Source organism: Bos mutus, chromosome 7 (assembly GCF_027580195.1).
Source record: "Bos mutus isolate GX-2022 chromosome 7, NWIPB_WYAK_1.1, whole genome shotgun sequence".
Lineage (NCBI taxonomy): Eukaryota > Metazoa > Chordata > Mammalia > Artiodactyla > Bovidae > Bos > Bos mutus.
In genome coordinates, this window is record NC_091623.1 from 50728835 (window position 1) to 50749019 (window position 20185).

Sequence of the window (20185 nt, forward strand, 5' to 3'; positions counted from 1 at the left end):
AGATGGGGAAACAGTGGAAACAGTGACAGACTTTATTCTTTTTGGGTTCCAAAATCCCTGCAGATGGTGACTTCAGCATGAAATTAAAAGATGCTTTCTCCTTGGAAGAAAAGCTACAACAAACCTAGTCAGCATATTAAAAAGCAGAGACATTACTTTGCTGACAAAGGTCCATCTAATAAAAGCTATAGTTTTTCCAGTAGTCAGGTACAGATATGAGAGTTGGACCAAAAAGAAGGCTGAGTGCCGAAGAATTGATGCTTTTGAAGTGTAGTGTTGGAGAAGACTGTTAAGAGTCCCTTGGACTGCAAGGAGATCAAAGCAGTCAATTGTAAAGGAAATCAGTCCTGAATATTCATTGGAAGGACTGATGCTGAAGCTGAAGCTCCAGTACTTTGGCCAACTCATGTGAAGAACTGACTGACTGGAAAAGACCCTGATGCTGGGGAAGATTGAAGGCAGGAAGAGAAGGGGATGACAGAGGATGAGATGGTTGGATGGCATCATGGACCTAATGGACATGAGTTTGAGCAAGTTCCAGGAGTTGGTGATGGACAGGGAAGCCTGGAGTGCTGCAGTCCATGGGATCACAAAGAGTTGGACATGACTGAGCATCTGAACTGAACTGAAAGAAACCAACAAACCATCTAGTCATGGCAACCACTCTGTCCATGCATATACAGACACAAAATGACCAATTCTGTTTCTCTGATGTGTAATCATTTTTGAATAGTTCTGCAGCTGTGATGTTGTTGCCACAAAAGTGTATATAACATATCCTCATGCACGTATCACACAGAGACAAGCACTTTTGTCCTTTTGTGAACATCATAGACTTTCAACGTGGGTTGTGTGCAACAGTGACTTACTGATCCTTTCTAATAATGGTGCTGTTTAATCCATTCGTCTACTTATGCCGTTAGCCTAAAGAGGAACTCATGTCACCTTTTGAACTGCAGCATCTCCTAAAAGTTCATTATAAGTGAACTTTAGCAGCAGTCAGGATCAACTCTTCACCAATAGTAAAGGGCTTTTAGTTTTAGCAATGCAGTTAGCCACTAAGAATGATGCTCTCAGTGCAGACACATTTGATGATGTGGTGGCCTTCAGTAATTGCTTCTGTTTTTCATATTTGCATGTTTGTTTTTTAACTCTAAAGCCTTGTTGTTTAATGAAGTATCCTTGGTCTCCATATGGTGAAGCAGTTCTCATGGCTTCATGGCTTCTTGGATAACTGGTTGCCACATATTACATAAAGTGGCCTTGGAGAATGTGAATCACTTGTTGCAATGAACCCCTAATTTAAATAGGACTCTGGTATTTAAAATACAGCTTTCTTTTTGTTAGTAGTCTTGGAGTCTTCTGCTGTCTCATCATGGGTCTTTCGCTTTGTTCAAAGACACTCTCTAGCAACGTTTGTGTTTTACTCATTTTGGCTGGGATTACCTTGTGGGCTTACCAAAACTGACTGAGACAGTATGCAGTGCAGGAAAGAGGCACAGATGGAAGTGGTAAAGAAGATAATGGGTGGGCCACTCATGGACTAAAATAGTGTCGAATTCTGACTTAAAGCCTGCCACCAGATGCAGCTGTACAATTGAAGTATGTCAACTTACTTGCAACTGTAAACCCTGACACCAGATGCTGCTTAACTGTCTCTTGCCACTCACTGATAGGGATTTGATAGGAGTCTGCAAGCAGTTGATTTATTATAGTCTCTGTGAGTCAAACCTCTCTGCTGATGATAATGTGTATTTGCAGCTGCTCTTCAGTGCCAGCATCAGTGCCTCAGCTCCACCTCAGACTCTCATAAGGAGCTCAGAGTGTAGATCCCTTGCATGTGGTTAACAGTAGGGTTCATGCTGCTATGAGAATCTAATGCCACTGCTGATCTAATAGGAGGTGGAACTCAGATGGTGTTGTCAGCAATGGGGAGAGGTTGTAAATACAGATGAAGCTTTCCTTGCTACCCCAGCCATTCATCTGTGCAACCCAGTTCCTAACAGGCCATGGACCAGTGTGAAGATTGGGGATCCCTATCTTAGAGGGAATGCTTGCAGCTTTTCATAGTTAAGTATGATGCTAGCTGGAGAGAACCCACAATCTCTGGAGAGATTTTTTGTCATAAATGGATTTGAATTTTATCAGAAGTGTTTTTGCATCTGTTGAGATAATCCGATGACTTTGTAAAAGATTCATTCATTGATTCATTCATTTTTGGCTCTGCTGGGTCTTCATTGCTGCATATGGGCTTTCTCCAGTTAACTGTGAGTGGGGTCTGCTGTTCATTGTGCTCGGCTTCTCATTGTGGTAGCCTCTTCTGTTGCACAGGCTCTGGGATGTGTGGGCTTCGTCGGTTGCTGTTCTCAGGCTCTAGAGCACAGGCTCTGCAATTGTAGCACACGGGCTCTTTTGCTCTGAGGCATGTGGGGTCTTCCAGGACCAGGGAATATTCCTGTACTCTTGAATGTTTATTCTACTGCTGTCAGATGGAATGTTCTATATGTTTATCAACTAAGTCAATTTGTCTAATGTGTCATTCAAAGTCTTTGTTTCCTTACTGATTTTCTCTCTGATGCCTTGTCAGTTGTTACTGTTGGTTTCTCCTTTTATGTCTGTTGACACATTATCGACCAGGGGAATTTTTACACAAACTTAATGCCTGTGGCTGGTGATTTGTTATGTAAGTGAATGTTGACATGCTCATGTTTGAGTAAATACTAACAAGTTTTTTTTTGCACTTAATGTATTTATTTGAAACTTTGTACATGTGTTTCTAAAGCCTTCTAATATTTTGTTAGCATGTGATAGACAGTACATCAGGCATCTCTGTGCAGAGGAACAGAACATCTATTACAAATATACCGTTTCATTGTGCTTTCCCTGGGAAGCGCAGACTCTCCACTTTCTGGCAGGATTCTTTTTTAGTCCTGTGGGTATTATTTCCTCTAGAACATGTTCTTTTATTTTACCTGATAGTTAACAAGGTGGATCTTTGAAGGGGGCTCTTTTTCAAATGAGAAATTTTGTGATATGTCATTTGTGATAGTTTTACAGTAATAAACTTGTGTTTATAATATTTAGAAGGTTGACAAAATCTTAACGGAGCAAAATGTGAATGATAATAACAACCACAAGTTGTATAATGAACCCTTGATAAGTTTTAAGTTCTAACAACTTCGCATAGTGATGTTAATTGTACCACTCTCTAAAACTATTGATCTCCCTGGTCAATAACGCACAGGTAACAAAAGACATATTAATGTGTCATTGGTCAATACTGTGTTAGTATTTGCGTTATGTATTGAGGTGCTCCTATGTTGGGTGCATATATGTTTACAATTGTTATAAATATTCCTGGATTGATACTTTAATCATTATGTGGTGTCCTTTTTTGTCTTTTCTAACAGTCTGTATTTTAAAGGTGATTTTTCTTTTTTTTTTTTTGGGTATGATAAAAGTATTACTACTCTGGCTTTCTTTTGGTTTCCATTTTGCATACACTTCCTTTTTTCATTCAGTCACTTTGTGTGTATCATTAGTTCTGAAATGAGTGTCTTGTAGGTAGTATATTTATGGGTATTGTTTCTGCTTCCATTCATCCACTCTTATCTTTTGGTTGGAACATTAGTCCATTTACATTTAAGGTAATTATTGATTTATATATAATCAGTATTACCATTTTGCTCATGGTTTTGTTGTTTTTTAGGTCTTTTTGCCCTGCTTTTATTCTTTGTGATTTGATGACTGTCTTTAGTGTTGTTTCAGTTACTTCCTTTTTTTTGTGTATATCTATTTATACTTGGTTTGCAGTTAACCGCGAGGTTTTTATATAACAGTCTTCATTTGGCCCCAGTAGCTCAGCAGTAAATTGGAGATGCAGGAGACACAGGTTTGATCCCTGGATCAGGAAGATCCCTTAGAAAAGGAATGGCAATCCACTTCAATATTCTTGCTGGGAAAATCCCAAAGACAGAGGAGCCTGGCAGGCTATTTAGTCTATGGGGTTGCTGTAATTTTTAAAAATTGTTTTTAAAATAAAAATGAAAATTTTTAGTTTGTGCTGAAAAATCAACCGATAGGAGAGGTTTTTAAAAGTCAGAAATGGATACTGATTTTGTCAAATGCTTTCTTTTCTGAGAAAACATTTTTTAAATTATATTTTTAAAATGTTCAACAAACCTAGCATTTTCTGGCACAAATCTTACTTGGTCATTATCCCTTTTAATGTATTGTTGGATTTGTTTTTGTTAAATTCACATTTATGTTCATGAGGATGTTGTTTTGTAGTTTTCTTGTCCTAGTGTTGTGTGGTTTTGGTATCAGGATGGTGTTGACCTCATAATGAGTAGGAAAGTATCCTTTTCAGTTTTCTGGATGAATTTGTATAGAATTGTTTTTAATTCTTCTTTGAATGTTTGGTAATATTCACCAGTGAACCCATCTGGTTCCAAAATACTCTTTATGGAAAAGCTTTTTAGATACATTCATAATGTGCATTTGTCACTACCATCCATCTCCATAGCTCTTTTCATCTTGTAGTTTGCCTTCACTTTTGACAATATCTCTCTGGGTTGCTAGATCGTTGCATTAATGTGGGAATTTTTCTGCCTATGTGTTTGTGTGTCTGTCTGTCTCTCTTTTGGTGGCGGCTATAATTGGTAACAGTATAATTCACACAGTTCACCCACTTAAAGTACAAATTCAGTAATTTGTATATATTTTGTTGTGCACCCCTTACCATAGTTAATCTGAGAACATTTTCATGGTTCCCAGAAGAAACCCTGAATACACTAGCAGTCATTCTCCATCTCCTCTTAACCATGGTGTTCAACTTGAAAAGTTCAATATGAGCATCTGTGCTGTCTTGTTCAGCTGTCTAGCTTTTGACAGTATAGAATATAATTAAAGTGACTTTTAACATCTCTACTAGTTGTATCATTGTTATCTCTTGTGGACTGGTCTTAATTGACTGATTTACAGTCTCTTTGTGTACCTAGTAATTTTTAATTAGGTGCCAGATATTGTGGATTTTACCTTATTAAGTGCTGTGTGAACCTGAGTGATGTGTGAACCTAGGGATTATTACCTCTGCTCCTTTTGGGTGTTTTTTTCCTCTGGCTCAGGCAGTTTCTCACATGCATCTGCTGATTAGTTGATAACTTGAGGGGGCAAGTCAAATCTCTAAACCTCTTTCTTCATCTTTCTCCTCTCTGCTCCTCTGCCTTTATAAATTCTAGTCATCTTGGCTTCCCTGGACGTTCGCTGGGTATCTTGTACTTGGGGGAGATCAGTGTTCTTCCCCTGGAATCCCCTGACTGTGCTGAACTGTTCAAGAAGTAAGCTCAGATAATAGTAGACCTGACTTGTTTGTTTCCCTTCCTTAACGGATCACTCTCCTGCCTTGATTGGTGTCTGATCTCTGAAATTGGTTGATTCATGTATATTAGACTTATTACTATAAATTACTCATACTTTTTCTTTTCATAGCTGAGGCTAATTAAAGGATAAAGTCTTTTAACTATTGTGCTCTTAAAAATAACAATGCAATCTAAACACTGATATATTTCCTTAAATGAGTTGTGGTTAGTTTGCTAAGTGGAGAGTTTATAACTTAATCCTAGCAGTGAATTGTTCTAGAATCAATAAGGTGTTGACCCCTTTCTCACAATTTTTTGTATGATGAGTAATTCTAAATGTTACTTAATCCAGAGACCAAATTGTAGAGTTAATTCTTGTCCCATTTTTTTTCTTTTACAGGAAAAGTAAGAAGCTTAAGCTCATCTTTGTGGTCACTAACTCACTTGACAGCTTTGTATCTGAGTGACAATTCCCTGTCCCGCATTCCTTCAGACATTGCCAAGCTTCACAATCTGGTGTATCTGGACCTGTCCTCTAATAAAATCCGAAGTTTACCAGCAGAACTCGGAAACATGGTATCACTCAGGTATACAGATTCAACTCAGTGCATAGTTGTATACCCTTAAAACAAAATATTGTTATATCGTTAGGAAACATGACTTTGTTAGGAAACACCACTTTGTTAGGAAACAACATTGTGAATTTAATGTTATTTGAACAAAATTAAACATGAGGTTTTAAACAAGAAAGTTTTCTGGGAAAATTGAATGTCAGCTAATAAATCATAAGTCACGTAGATCCATTGCCTAACACTTATTTCATTGCTGTTTTGTATAATATACTTCATATTTGAAACAAAATTTTAAGACAAAGTGGAGCAAACAAATACAAAGTGTTTGTGTTATTCCATATATGCACACACTTGTGACACAGTTGAGGTGCTTTTTCTCCACTAAATTCTGGGGCCCCTTATCCTTAATACAGGATCTAAGAAGTCATTGCCAATTAGTGATATCTTTTTGACTGTCCCAGGGCTTCTGTGCATGATAGTAACAAAGATGGGACTTGAAAGAAGCTAGAATTAGTGATTGAATGTGGGGGACTGTAGTGTGGAGTATAGGAGGCAGATAGAATGTGGAGTCATAGAGTTCAGATTAGAAACTTTGTCGTTTAAAAATTGTGTGATTTGGGGCAAGCTTCTTATAACCTTGCTGAGTGTTCCTTCATCTGTGAAGTTGCTGTAATAAGGACCCAGCTGAGATCAGCAGTATTTGGGATACTGACTAAAAAGCTATTAGCAGCCCTGTTTGGCAAATACTGTATTAGTAAATGGTGATTCCTGTAACCTCTGTTTTCTAAGATAGATGAGATTTACTCAAGTTGAATATAAAGCCAATTTCTAGCTATTATGTTAATCCTAATGGAAAATCTTGTACCATTTCATATTATCTGCCTTTAAAAAAAACAATTACACTGACTTTTTCTGCTGCTTTCTATCATTTCCTGCATAATAAAAAAAGGTATAAGGACCTTGTGAGAGGTGTTTTTTTTTTTTTTTTTAAAACCTCTGTTGTTTGCCGACAGCCCTTTGACAATTTCAGGCTTAATGAGTATATACCATGACTTTTAATCCTCTGAACCAAATTTACTTAAAGGACCTCCTTTCCTATGTGATATATGTGGAAATAACAGGTATTCAGAACAAGTTTTTCTTGTTCATTTTATGGCCTCACCAACCTCTGGTTTTACTCAGTAGTAACCAAGCTTCTTTTAAATTCTAAGAACCAAGGATTTCAGAAGTAGTTCTCATTCACATGTAAAAATTGACAAAACTTACTATTATAGGATATTACCAGTATCTTCATATTGGATCTTTCTTTTTTTTCCTACTGAAGGTGTCTTTCATAGTTAAATTTTGTATGCAAAACAAATCATTGAAATAATCAGTGGTTATTAATATAGCTGCCATTATTTATAAAGTGAAACAGTAAATTTGGAAAAATATTAATCATAAACTTATGCAGCTACCATAAAGTATTTTGTTTCGGCATGATATGATCACTTAAATTCTATTTTCACAGTTTACATGTTAGGCGGGGTTTTCATTTCCACTTTCTGGAATATGTGTGAGAGACTTCCATCTGTGCTGACCCGGGCAGTCTCTGGACTGTACCAGTTCAGAGTGTGTCACCAGCTTGCAGTGAGATACACAGCATGTATCTGTTGAATCTCATGCTCTTAAAAAATGGGCTTATATTTTGTTGCTCTTTTTCTTTCTCACTTTTACAATAATTGATTCCCCCCCCCCCCTGTGTTTTATAAATGTATGTCTTTGGCAGTTTGTGATTTTTTTTGTTGTGTCTTTTTTTTTTTTTTTAAACCACATGAGAAGCACTGTACTAGACATTAGCTTATAATACTAAATTTGTATTAAGAATTTATATTTTTATATTCCTAGAAATCATATTGTTGATTTTAGCTGTTAAAGTTAATATATCTTTTGACTTCCTGGAATTTTTACATCTACAGGGAACTCCATTTAAATAACAACCTGTTACGAGTTCTACCTTTTGAGCTGGGAAAACTGTTTCAGTTGCAGACTTTAGGCCTGAAAGGTATGACTTCCCGTATTTGTGCTGCTCATGGTTTATATGTATGTCTTTGAGTCTGAAGAAGGCATAAGGGAATCTTTGCCGGGATTTGCAGTTCATTCTTACCCAGAGTGCATCAGTTTGTTAGATGCAGCCCACTAGTTTTTTCTCTTTTTCACTGATAGCTTGTCTGCTAGTCCTTTTATTGTTTTTTCCTCCTAGCCTAGCATTGCTTTTCTTGCCCTTATTTCAGTCACCTCTATGTTTCGGTTATACATTCTTGATATCAGACTTTATTTCATCATGCTGTAAAACAGCTTATTTCTTTTTTTAATGTTCAGATCTCAAAAAGCGGAGATTCTTACAAAGTGCAGAAAACAGAAAATTTTGATCCATTTGAATCCTCTAATATAAAGACCAGTATTTAAGCATTTTTTAAAAAATAAAAAAAAATTGATTTATAAGGACTTCATTAATATGTTAGAACTTGGGGACATAATTGACGTAGTAAGAAGTATTAAGAAATATTTTTTTAAACCAGCAAGGTTAAAAGTTATATTTTAAGTGTATGTTAATGCCTGTAATTTTTTTTTTTAATCACATTATGATTGTTCACTAGTCTTGTACACGTGGCCAGCTTACTCTCTAATTGATTCCTAAATAGAGAGCACAGGGAGACTTCCTTCTCCGTCAGGTGGCTGTGGCTCTGCCCTTGTACTGCAAGGGGCCTGCGTTCGGTCTCTGGTTGGAGAACTAAGATCCCACATGCTGTGTGTTGTGCCGCCCCTTCCACCCCAAAATCACATGGTTAGGTCTTCAAGAATTTTACTTCTTAAAAATAGTTATAGAATGAGGTTTTGTTTATATAAATCCATGTCATATTATAAAATTAATGTTATTGTTCACAAAAGCAATTGGAAGAAAATAAATAATACCTTTACAAATATATGTAAAACCATGTTCAACAGACATCACCTTTATAAATGGTTCTTTGGAAAGGTTTTATCTGTATGGTTACACTGGGTGAGGCCTCTTAAAATGGATGTCAGGGAAATGTGAGTTGCAAAAGCCTTTTTCTGTTCTATTTCCCTATGGTAAGTCTGATTTATTCTTATTTTCCTGTTTTTAAATTTGAAAAACAGAAAAATATAAAATGTAGCCAAGTGTAATCCATATAAGGACTACCAGAATTAGCAATATTTTGTCACTTTTGTGTCTTTTTTTTAATGTAAAAGAAATAAAACGTTACAGAATGTTAAGGCCCTCTTCTTTGTTCCTCTTCTAGTCTTTTTCTCCTCTCAGGGGCAGCTACTGTTGTATGTCCTTCTGGTTTAAGGTTTTTTTGTAATCTTATATATATATTTACAAACCTTAGCCTATATTCATTTCTCTAAAGATTTTGCTGTTGTTGTTCAGTCACTAAGTCATGTCTGACTCTTTGCGACCCCATGGACTGCAGCACGCCACGCTTCCCTGTCCTTCACTGTCTCCTGGAGTTTGCTCAAACTCATGTCCATTGAGTCTGTAATACTATCCAACCATCTCATCCTCTAAAGATTACAAACTTTATTTGAGGTTAGGGTCATTGGTCACAGGTTTTACACTGATTTAAGGTATGTAAAAGCCTGTGAAAGTAAATGCTGGGGATGGGTAGGAAAGTCTTTATGGCACCTTCAGTTTTGATTCCTTGGTCTTCCATTTCAGAAAGATCCTTTACCATTTGACATTTGTGCTGTATGATTCTCTCTTGGAAGTATAGTTTCACTGAGGTGTTTGTATGGCTCAGCAATTCTGTTGGACGTTGTTACATATCTGTCTATAACAGTAGTCTTTTCACTTAATTTCACTGTTTTAAGACAGATCTCTGTTATTTTCCTGAGCTTTGCAACTTTGCATTGTAATGTTGTGCTAGCTACTAAAAAACAGTTACATTACCCTTTCTCTCTGAAAACTTTCATAATTTCTCATATCACTGTTCATTATTTGAAAGAGAAAATGTATCACTTTGTTCAAAAATCAAGTCTATTTGCCTATATCATCCATTCATACAGAGCCAGAGTATTTCTGCCATGTAAATCAGTTCATAGCATTTTCTTTAAAGTTGTTTGCCTAAGGCTAGCATGTGTCACTTTTTTTTTTTTTAAGTTTTTCCATGTTCTTCAAAATTGTTCTACTGTGAAAGATAGGACTATAACCTTAGATGCACATTCATTTTTTTTTTTTTTTTTTTTTTTGTCAGCAAAGTAATGTCTCTGCTTTTTATTTATTTATTTTTTTTTTCTGTCCACAATTTCTTTTTTTTTTTTTTTTTTTTTTTTTTTTATTCTTCCAATTTTATTTTATTTTTTAAACTTTACATAATTGTATTAGTTTTGCCAAATATCAAAATGAATCCATACAGGTATACATGTGTTATTTTGAGGTACTTAAAAGATTCACATGAACCTGTAAGAAATAATGCAGAGAACAATTCATATGCCTTTACCAATTTCCCTCCAGTGATAACATCTTTCAAACCTATAGTACAGCTTCACAACCAGGGTATTGGTTGGGAAGCTCCCCTGGAGAAGGGAATGGCTCTCCACTCCAGTATTCTTGCCTGGAGAATTCCATGGACAGAGGAGCCTGGCGGGCTACAGTCCATGGGGTCACCAAGAGTTGGACACGACTGAGCAACTACACACATATGCACAGTCAAGGTACAGAACGGTTCCATCACCAAAGGATCCCTCCTGTTGCCCTTTAATAGCCACACTTGCTGCTTCTTGCCCCAGTTCACTCCTTAATTTCTTACAACCACTGAAAAAACTTTCTGTAATTTTGTTATTTCAAAAATAATATGTAGAACTTGCTGGTGGCTCAGTGGTACAGAATCTGCCTGCCAGTGCAGGAGACAACAGGTTCGATACCTGATCTGGGAAGATCCCACATGCCTCAGAGCAGTTAAGCCCATGTGCCACAGTTTTGAGCCTGTTTTCTAGAGCCTGCGAGTCTCAGCTCCTGAGCACAAGTGCCCTAGAGGCACTGCTCTGCAACAGGAGAAGCCACCACAATGAGAAACCCGTGCTCCGCAGCTGGAGAACAGCCCCTGCTTTTTGCACCTACAGAAAAGCCTGCACAGCAGTGAAGACCCAGTACAGCCATTAAATTAATTAATTAATTAAATTATTTTTAAAAATACTATGTAAATAGAATTATGCTGTGTCTAACCTTTTGAGATTTTTTTTTTTTTTTTAGGTTAATTCTTTGGAAAGTCGCCCAGGTTGTTGGGTGTTTGCTTGATTATATTGATGAGTAGTATTCCATAGATATATATCTTCATGGGTTGTTTAACCATCTTACTGGGTGTTTATGGAGGCTCCATTTTGCAGGTCTAGTTGATTAGATCATTGGCTGTTGGTGTTTTGTCCCTTCTGGGGGTGGGACTGAAAGTTCCAACCTTCTAGTCACATAATAGTTCTCTTAGCAATCAGCCCTGTCTTTCAGAGAAATCCAAATATCACCTCATTAACATAAAGCATCTTTATCAATCTCATCACTTAGGAAATTTCAGAAGTTTTAGGATCTGTGTACCAGGAACACCAGACAGAAAGTAAATATATATTTCTTATTGTAAATCATACTATCACACAGGGTATTTTATATAGCAGAAGTCTTAAATTTTGATAAAGTCCAGTTTATCAGTTTTTTTGTTTCTGGAGCTTACTTCTGGTGTCAAGTCTAAGAACTCTTTAAAATAGCTCTACATGCCCAGTTGCTCCAGCACCATTTGTTGAGAAATTTATCCTCCATTGAATTGCTTTTGCACTGTTTTTGTAAATCAGTTGAACATATCTATGTAGATTCTCTTCTTTTCATCAGTCCCTGTGTCTGGCCTTCTGCCAATATCACATAGGTTTTGGAACTTGAAATAGAGTAATAAGTCTTAATAGATAGATTGATTCTTCCTCTGCAGTCTTCTTAAAAATGGTTTTAGCTATTCTAGTTCTTTGGCCTTTCCATATACATTTTAGAATAATTTTGTCTGTGGTTATAAAAAAATATTGCTGGGATTTTGATAACTTGTATCAAATTGGGGAGAACTGACATCTTTACTATGTAGTGTCTTCCAATCAAGGAATGTGCTATATCTTTCCATATATTTAGATCTTCTTTGATCTTTTTCATCAGTGTTGTATAGTTTTTGGTATATAAGTCCTGTAAATATTTTGTTAGACTTAATACTTGTCTTTTTGTTTGAGTGAATATAAATCATAATGTATTTAAATTTTGCTGTCTTTGTGTTCATTCCAATATTTGTGTGGTGTGTTAAGTGGCTTCAGTTGTGTCTGACTCTTTGTGACCCTATGGACTGTGGCCCAGCAGGTTCCTCCGTCCATGGGATTCTCCAGATGAGAATGCTGGAGTGGGTTGTTGCAGTGCCCTCCTCATGTTCATTCCCTGTATATAGAAATATAATGGATTTTTAAAGTTTTATTTTATATCCTTCTACATCATAGAACCCTATTTTAGTTTTAGGAGTTGGTTTTTCTTTTTTTTTTTAATAGGTTATTTGGTAATTACAAATTTTTTTTCTATGTAGAAAATTAGTTACTTGCAAACAGGAACAAGTTTATTTTATTTTTTCTAATATGTATGCTTTCCCCTCCTTTCTCTTGCCTTATGGCACTGACTGACTAGAACTTCCAGCGCTATGTTGAGTAAAAGCTGTGAAAGCAGATATCCCTCCTTTTACTTGATCTTAGAAAGTATTGTTTTCATTTATGAGTATAATGTTAGCAGTAGATATTTTGTAGATTCTCTTTATCAATTTGAGGAAATTTCCTTCTGTCTTTTTTCTGAGCATTTAAAATCATGAATGGGTATTAAATTTTCTCAAATATCTGTTTTATATCAGTTGATATGATGTAATTTTTCTTCTTTAGCTTGGTAACTAATTTTTGAATATTGAACCACGCTTGCATTCCTGGAATAAAATCTGCTTGATCATGATGAATAGTTTATTTATTGCCCATGTGTGTATCCTAATATTTTCTTAAGGATTTTTGACCCTCTATTCATGAGAGATGTTTGTATTTTTGTTTTTTGTTTGCTTTATACTCACCTTGCCTGGTTTTGGTATCAAGGTGATACTCGTTCAGTTCAGTTGCTCAGTCGTTGTGTCCAACACTTCGTGACCCCATGGACTGCAGCACACCAGGCTTCCTGGTCCATTACCAACTCCCAGAACTTGCTCAAACTCACGCCCATTGAATCAGTGATGGCATCCAACCATCTCATCCTCTGTCGTCCCCTTCTCTTCCTGCCTTCAGTCTTTCCCAGCATCAGGGTCTTTTCCAATGAGTCAGTTCTTTGTATCAGGTGGGCACAGTATTGGAGCTTCAGCTTAGCATCAGTCCTGATGAATATTCAGGACTGATTTCCTTTAGGATTGACTAGTTAGATCTCCTTGCAGTCCAGGGGACTCTCAACAGTCTTCTCTAACACTACAGTTCAAAAGCATCAATTCTTTGGCACTCAGCTTTCTTTATGGTCCAACTCTCACATTCATACATGACTACTGGAAAAACCATAGCTTTGACTGGATGGACCTTTGTTGGCAAAGCAATGTTTCTGCTTTTTAATATGCTGTCTAGGTTGGACATTAACTTTTTTTCCAAGAAGCAGGCATCTTTTAATTTCATGGCTGCAGTCACCATCTGCAGTGATTTTGGAGCCCAAGAAAATAAAATCTGTCACTGTTTCCATTGTGGCCCCATCTGTTTGCCATGAAATGATGGGACTGGATGCCATGATCTTAGTTTTATGAGTGTTGAGTGGTAAGCCAGAGTTTTCAGTCTCTTCTTTCACTTTCATCAAGAGGCTCTTTATTTAGTTCCTCTTTACTTTCTGTCATAAGGATGGTGTCATCGGCATATCTGAAGTTACTGATATTTCTCCCGGCAGTCTTTATTCTAGCTTGTGCTTCATCCAGTCCAGCATTTCACATGATGTACTCTGCATATTAGTTAAATAAACAGGGTGACAATACTCAGTCTTGACATACTAAAATTACACTTGGAGACATTAATACCCCTCTCTCAAAAATTGATAGAACCAGACAAAAGTCCACAAATGCCATCAGTCCAAGAGGTATTAGACAAATATACTGGATATAACTGATATTTATAGACCACCTACCCAATAATAGCAGAATACAACTCCTGTTCAATGCCCAAGGGACAAAAAGGTTCATGCCTGGGCCATAAAACCAAACACCCACAAATTTAAAAGAAAGGACAATAGGAAAATGTAAAATTACACTTGAAAGGACAATAGAGAAATCTAAAATTACACTTGGAGACATTAATACCCCTCTCTCAAAAATATTTTGAGTTTTGTTACTTAATGAGTACAGATTCAGAATTGCCAGTTCTTCTTGAGGATTGGCCCTTTGTCATTACACAAGACCACTCATGCTGTGGTAATTTTCTCTGAAATTTACTGTATTTGATATTGATATAATCACTTCTGCTTTTATTTGAGTAATATTTGCATGATTTTTTTCCCCATCCTTTTCCTTTCAACCTGCTTAGACTGGTATATTTGAAGTGAGTTTCTTGTTTATAGCATATAGTTGGGTCATGTTTTTAAATCCATTCTGCCAATCTCTATGTTTTAATTGGTATATTTAGACCATTTACACTCACTGTAATTATTGATTTATTGGGGCTACAGCTGCCTCTTCATTTTTTGTTTTCTATTTTTTCTCCTTGCTTGGTTTTTTGTTTTCTTTTTCTTGCCTTTCTATGGTTATTTGAGCATCTTTTTATATTACCGTTTTAATTTGTCTAAGAACATTTGAATGATCTATTTGTGTATCTTTAGTAGTTGCTCTTTGTTTCTTTGGTATTTAGCTGGAATAAAGATGCTGCTATCTATGAGTTTTGTTTTGTTAGGTTGCCGTTTCCTGGTCCTTCAGCTTTTGTTGGATTTTTTTTTTTTCCTTGTTCCCATTTATATGTTCAAGTTGCTGGCTTTTTCAGTTCTGTATCTGGCGTATGTTAGGCAAATAGTGAATTCAAGGAGTTCTCTACTGTGTTCCTCAGGCCCTGATCATTCTGCCTTCTTAACCACATTTCATTCAGTCTTATGTTTCTTTACAGAGGCTTTAGTTGTTTTTGATAGGAAGAATAGGGAAAAGTATGTTTACTTCATCTCTTCAGAAGCAGCTTCTCTCAACTCACTTTTCTTCCTTAATTTTGAGGGCTCAACATCATGTTTTAATTGCAGAATTGTGTTGTACTTTTTAAGTTTACCCTATGTATATTATTTTTCCAGGCAATGAAAAGCCAGATTAATTATAAATTTAAAGGAATTTCAAAAAAGTACACGTATGTTGTGGGAAATACACCATTTGACTTCATCCATTTATTGTTATTATTCAGCCACTCATTCATGTCTGATCTTTTGCAACCCCATGGACTGCAGCACACCAGGCTTCCCTGTCCTTTACCATTTCCCAGAGTTTGCTCAAACTCATGTCCATTGAGTCAGTGATGCTATCCCACTATCTTGTCCTCTGTTGTCCCCTTCTCCTGCCTTCACTCTTTCCCAGCATCAGGGTCTTCTCCAGTGAATTGGCTCTCTGCATCAGGTGGCCAAAGAAATGGAGCATCAGCTTCAGCATCAGTCCTTTCAATGAATATTCAGGGTTGATTACCTTTAGGATTGACTAATTTGGTCTCCTTGCTGTCCAAGGGATTCTCAAGAGTCCTCTCCAGCACCACAGTTTGAAAGCATCAATTCTTTGGTGCTCAGCCTTCTTTATGGTCCAACTCTCACATCCATACATGACTACTCGAAAAATCATAGCTTTGACTAGGCGGACCTTTGTCGGCAAAGTAATGTCTCTGGTTTTTAATGTGCTGTCTAGGTTTGTCATAGGTTTCAAACCTTCCAAGAATCAAGCGTCTTTAAATTTCATGGCTGCAGTCACTGTCTGCAGTGATTTTGGGGCCCAGAGAAAGAAAGTCTGTCAACGTTTCCATTGTTTCCCCATCTATTTGCCATAAGATGATGGGACTGGATACCATGATCTTAGCTTTTCTTTTTTTTTTTTAAATTTTATTTTATTTTTAAACTTTACATAATTGTATTAGTTTTGCCAAATATCAAAATGAATCCGCCACAGGTATACATGTGTTCCCCATCCTGAACCCTCCTCCCTCCTCCCTCCCCATACCATCCCTCTGGTTCGTCCCAGTGCACTAGCCCCAAGCATCCAGTATCGTGCATCGAACCTGGACTGGCATCTCGTTTCATACATGATATTTTACATGTTTCAATGCCATTCTCCCAAATCTTCCCACCCTCTCCCTCTCCCATAGAGTCCATAAGACTTTTCTGAATGTTGAGTTGTAAGCCAGCTTTTTCACTCTCCCCTTTGACCTTCGTCAAGAGGCTCTTTAGTTCCTCTTCCCTTTCTGCCATAAGGGTAGTGTTACGCATATCTGAGGTTATTGGTATTTCTCCTGGCAGTCTTGATTCCAGCTTGTGCTGCATCCAGCCCAACATTTTGCATGATGTACTCTGCATATAAATTAAATAAGCAGAGTGACAGTATACAGCCTTGACATACTCTTTCCCAGTTTGAAACCAGTTCATTGTTCCATGTCTGGTTCTGACTGTTGCTTCTTGACCTGCATACAGGTTTCACAGGAGACTGGTGAGGTGGTCTGGTATTCACAACTCTTTCAGAATTTTCCACAGTTTGTGTGACCCACATAGTTAAAGGCTTTAGTGTAGTCAGTGAAGCAGAAGTAGATGTTTTTCTGCAATTCTCTTGCTTTTTCTGTGATCCAGTCGATGTTGGCAATGTGATCTCTGGTTCCCCTGTCTTCTAAATCCAGCTTATACATGTCGAAATTCTTACTTCACATACTGTTGAAACCTAGCTTGGAGGATTTTGAGAATAACCTTGCTAGCATGTGAAATGAGTGCAATTGTGCTGTGGTTGGAACATTCTTTGGCATTGCCCTTCTTTGGGATTTGAATGAAAACTAACCTTTTCCAGTCCTGTGGGCACTGCTGAGTCTTCCAACTCTGCTGGCATATTAAATGAAGCACTTAAATAGCATAATCTTTTAAGATTTGAAGTAGCTCAGCTGGAATACCATCACTTCCACTAGCTTTGTTCATAGTGATGCTTCCTAAGGCCCACTTGACTTCACAGTTCAGGATGTCTGGCTCCAGGTGACTGATCACACCATCGTGGTTATCTGGGTCATTAAGATCTTTTTTGTGTAGTTCTTCTGTGTATTCTTGCCACCTCATCTTAATATCTTAGAAAGTCAGATCCCTGTCCTTCACCATCTCCTGTATTTTGCTCAGATTTATGTCTGTTGTGTCGATATCATCCAACCACGTCATCCTCTGTCACCCCCTTGTCCTCTTGCCGTGGATCTTTCCCAGTGTCAGAATGTTTTCCAATGAGTCAGCTCTTCACTACAGGTGGCCAAAGTATTGGAGCTTCAGCATCAGTCCTTTCAATGAATATTCAGGGTTGGGTTTGATTTCTTTTAGGCTTGACTGATTTGATCTCCTTGCAATCCAAGACACTCTCAGGAGTCTTCTCCAACACCACAGTTTGAAAGCATCAATTCTTCAGCACTCCGCCTTCTTGATGATTCAACTCTCTCATCCATACGTGACTCCTAGAGAAACAATAGCTTTGACTATAGGGACCTTTGTTGGCAAAGTGATGTCTCTGCTTTTTAATACACTGTCCAGGTTTGTCATAGCTTTCCTTTCATTGAGTAAGTGTCTTTTAAGTTTCACGACTGCAGTCACTGTCTTCAGTGATTTTTAGAGCCCACGGAAATAAAATCTGTCACTGTTTCCACTTTTTCCCCTTCTGTTTGCCATGAAGTGCTCGGACCTAATGCCATGGTCTTAGTTTTTGAATGTTGAGTTTTAAGCCAGCCTTTTCACTCTAGTCTTTCACCCTCATCAAGCATCTCTTTAGTTCCTCTTGCTTTCTACTATTAGAGTGGTAACATCTGCAAATCTGAAGTTGTTGATGTTTCTCCTGGCAATCTTGATTTTAGTTTGTGATTCGTCCAGCCTGGCATTTCACATGATGTATTCTGTATATAAGTTAAATAAGTAGGGTGGACAGTATTTAGCTTTGACCACCTCCTTTCTCAATTTTGAACCAGTCCATTGTTCCATGTCTGGTTCTGTTATTTCTTGTTGACCTACATGTAGGTTTCTCAGGAGACAGCTAAGGTGGTCTGGTATTCCCATCTCTTTCAGAATTTTCTAGTTTGTTGTGAGCCACACAATCAAAGGCTTTAGCATAGTCAATGAAGCAAAAGTAGGTATTTTTTCTGGAATTCTCTTGCTTTCTCTGTGATCCATTGGATGTTGGCAATTTGTTCTCTGGTTCCTCTGCCTTTCCTTTTTTATATCCAGCTTTTACATCTGGAAGTTCTTGTTTCACGTACTGCTGAAACCTAGCTTGAAGGATTTTGAGCATAACCTTGCTATCATGTGGTATGAGTGCAGTTGTACAGTAATGGGAACTTTCTTTGGCATTGCCTTTCTTTTGATTTGGAATAAAAATTGACCTTTTCCAGTCCTGTGGCCACTACTGAGTTTTCTGTATTTGCTGACATAGTGAGTTCAGCACTTTCTCAGCATCATCTTTTAGGGTTTTAATTAGCTCAGCTGGAATTCTGTAACCTCAGTAATTGCCTTTAAATATTTTTTACGCTAGAAAGTAGTAAAAAAGATAGTGTTAAGTGTAATCTGGTTAGAATGGGATGCTTACCTGGTACTGAGAAATTTTTAGTTGACTTCATTTTCTCAACACACTCATAGCGTCCTGGTAACTTTCAAGTTATAGCTATCTGTTTCATAGGATTGTGACTAAATGAAAATTTCAGGACTCTGGTATCTGTAAAGAACTGTACACATATGTTGTAACTTGTCTTCCTGTAATTAATACTTTGCATTTATAGGAGCACCTTTTACCTTTACAGTTATTAAAGTTGTAGAGATCTTAAAAGCCAACTAATTTAGCTGTTCTTCCCACCCATGTAATCTGGCTTTTTATGAAGGATATTCCACTATCTCACAGGTCAGGGCGTGTTATCTTAAATAGTTCCAGTGCTTACCATCCACTTCTCTTCTGAGCTGGTTTTCTGTTAGATCCTGTCCCTTGTCCTCATTCTGCTTTTTGTGTCTGTTCTTTCACAAGAGAAAAGAATAAATGCAAATTGCTTTTTTTCTCTGTTTGGTGATGATTCTTAAATTCCATACTTAAAAAAAATTTCAAATGACTAAAATGTCTTATTATTTTAACTGTCTTCAGTCTATAGAATTTACTAGTCTTTCTTAAAATGGAACATGGATAGGAACTTTGGTTTTAAACTGTACTGTGTTGTTACTTCTCGTATGTAAGAAACCCTTCTGAGAGATTTCAGACTCTTAACAGTACATGTAAACCATTGCATTTGCTTTCATTTTTGGCACTTATGAAACAGTGATTGAATTTGCTGTTGAAATACTGCTCTGGGGTTTTCCCCCTTTGTTAGTGAGTTAATCTTAAACCAAATCTGTCTCATTTTGCTATTTCATTCTTTAGAATTTTGAAAAATCTAAGTGCTGGACTGCATTTCTCAGTAGGATATTTCCTTATTAACTCTGTAGCATTCTTAAATTATGATTCTCAGGTTGATTATATTGGCTCTCCCCTTTCCTTCTCCTAGTCCTTCTTCCCACTCTTCCCCAATCCCGTTTTACTTGCTTTTGATCATTATGAAAATGTTGAAGAGGCAGGGTCAAATACAGAGCACTATTAGATATCTTCTAGATTGACATCAGTCCATTAGTAATCATTTTTGGATACTTCTATGTAATGTGGTATGAATTATTTTTACTCTTCACATCAAAAACTGAAAAAATATTTTTTCTAGTTTGATATATTGAGTTAATATATATATATTTATATATGTGGTTAATATATACAATTACATAGTTAATACACAAATGATCTGATAGTTTTGGTATATTTTTAAGTTTTAAAATATTTTAATATTTGTCTTTGTTTCATTTTGCCTATTCTAAAAATATTTCCAGGAAATCCACTTACCCAGGACATATTGAACCTCTATCTGGAGCCAGATGGAACAAGAAGGCTACTGAACTATTTGCTTGATAATTTGGCAGGTACTGCAAAAAGAAGTAAG

The 20185-nt window shown here is 36.9% G+C and overlaps 1 protein-coding gene across 2 annotated transcripts in view; it reads left to right on the forward strand.

Moving 5' to 3' along the window:
* Positions 1–20185, forward strand: part of CNOT6 (CCR4-NOT transcription complex subunit 6) — an 81426-nt gene that overhangs the window by 50711 nt on the left and 10530 nt on the right. Inside the window, exons 3-5 of one of the 2 annotated variants that reach the window (XM_070373505.1) lie at positions 5761–5947; positions 7891–7976; positions 20076–20165. In XM_070373505.1, coding sequence (XP_070229606.1) covers positions 5761–5947; positions 7891–7976; positions 20076–20165 — 363 coding nt within the window. Of the gene's footprint in view, positions 1–5760; positions 5948–7890; positions 7977–20075; positions 20181–20185 lie in introns of both variants that reach the window. The other variant, XM_070373504.1, reaches the window with a different exon arrangement.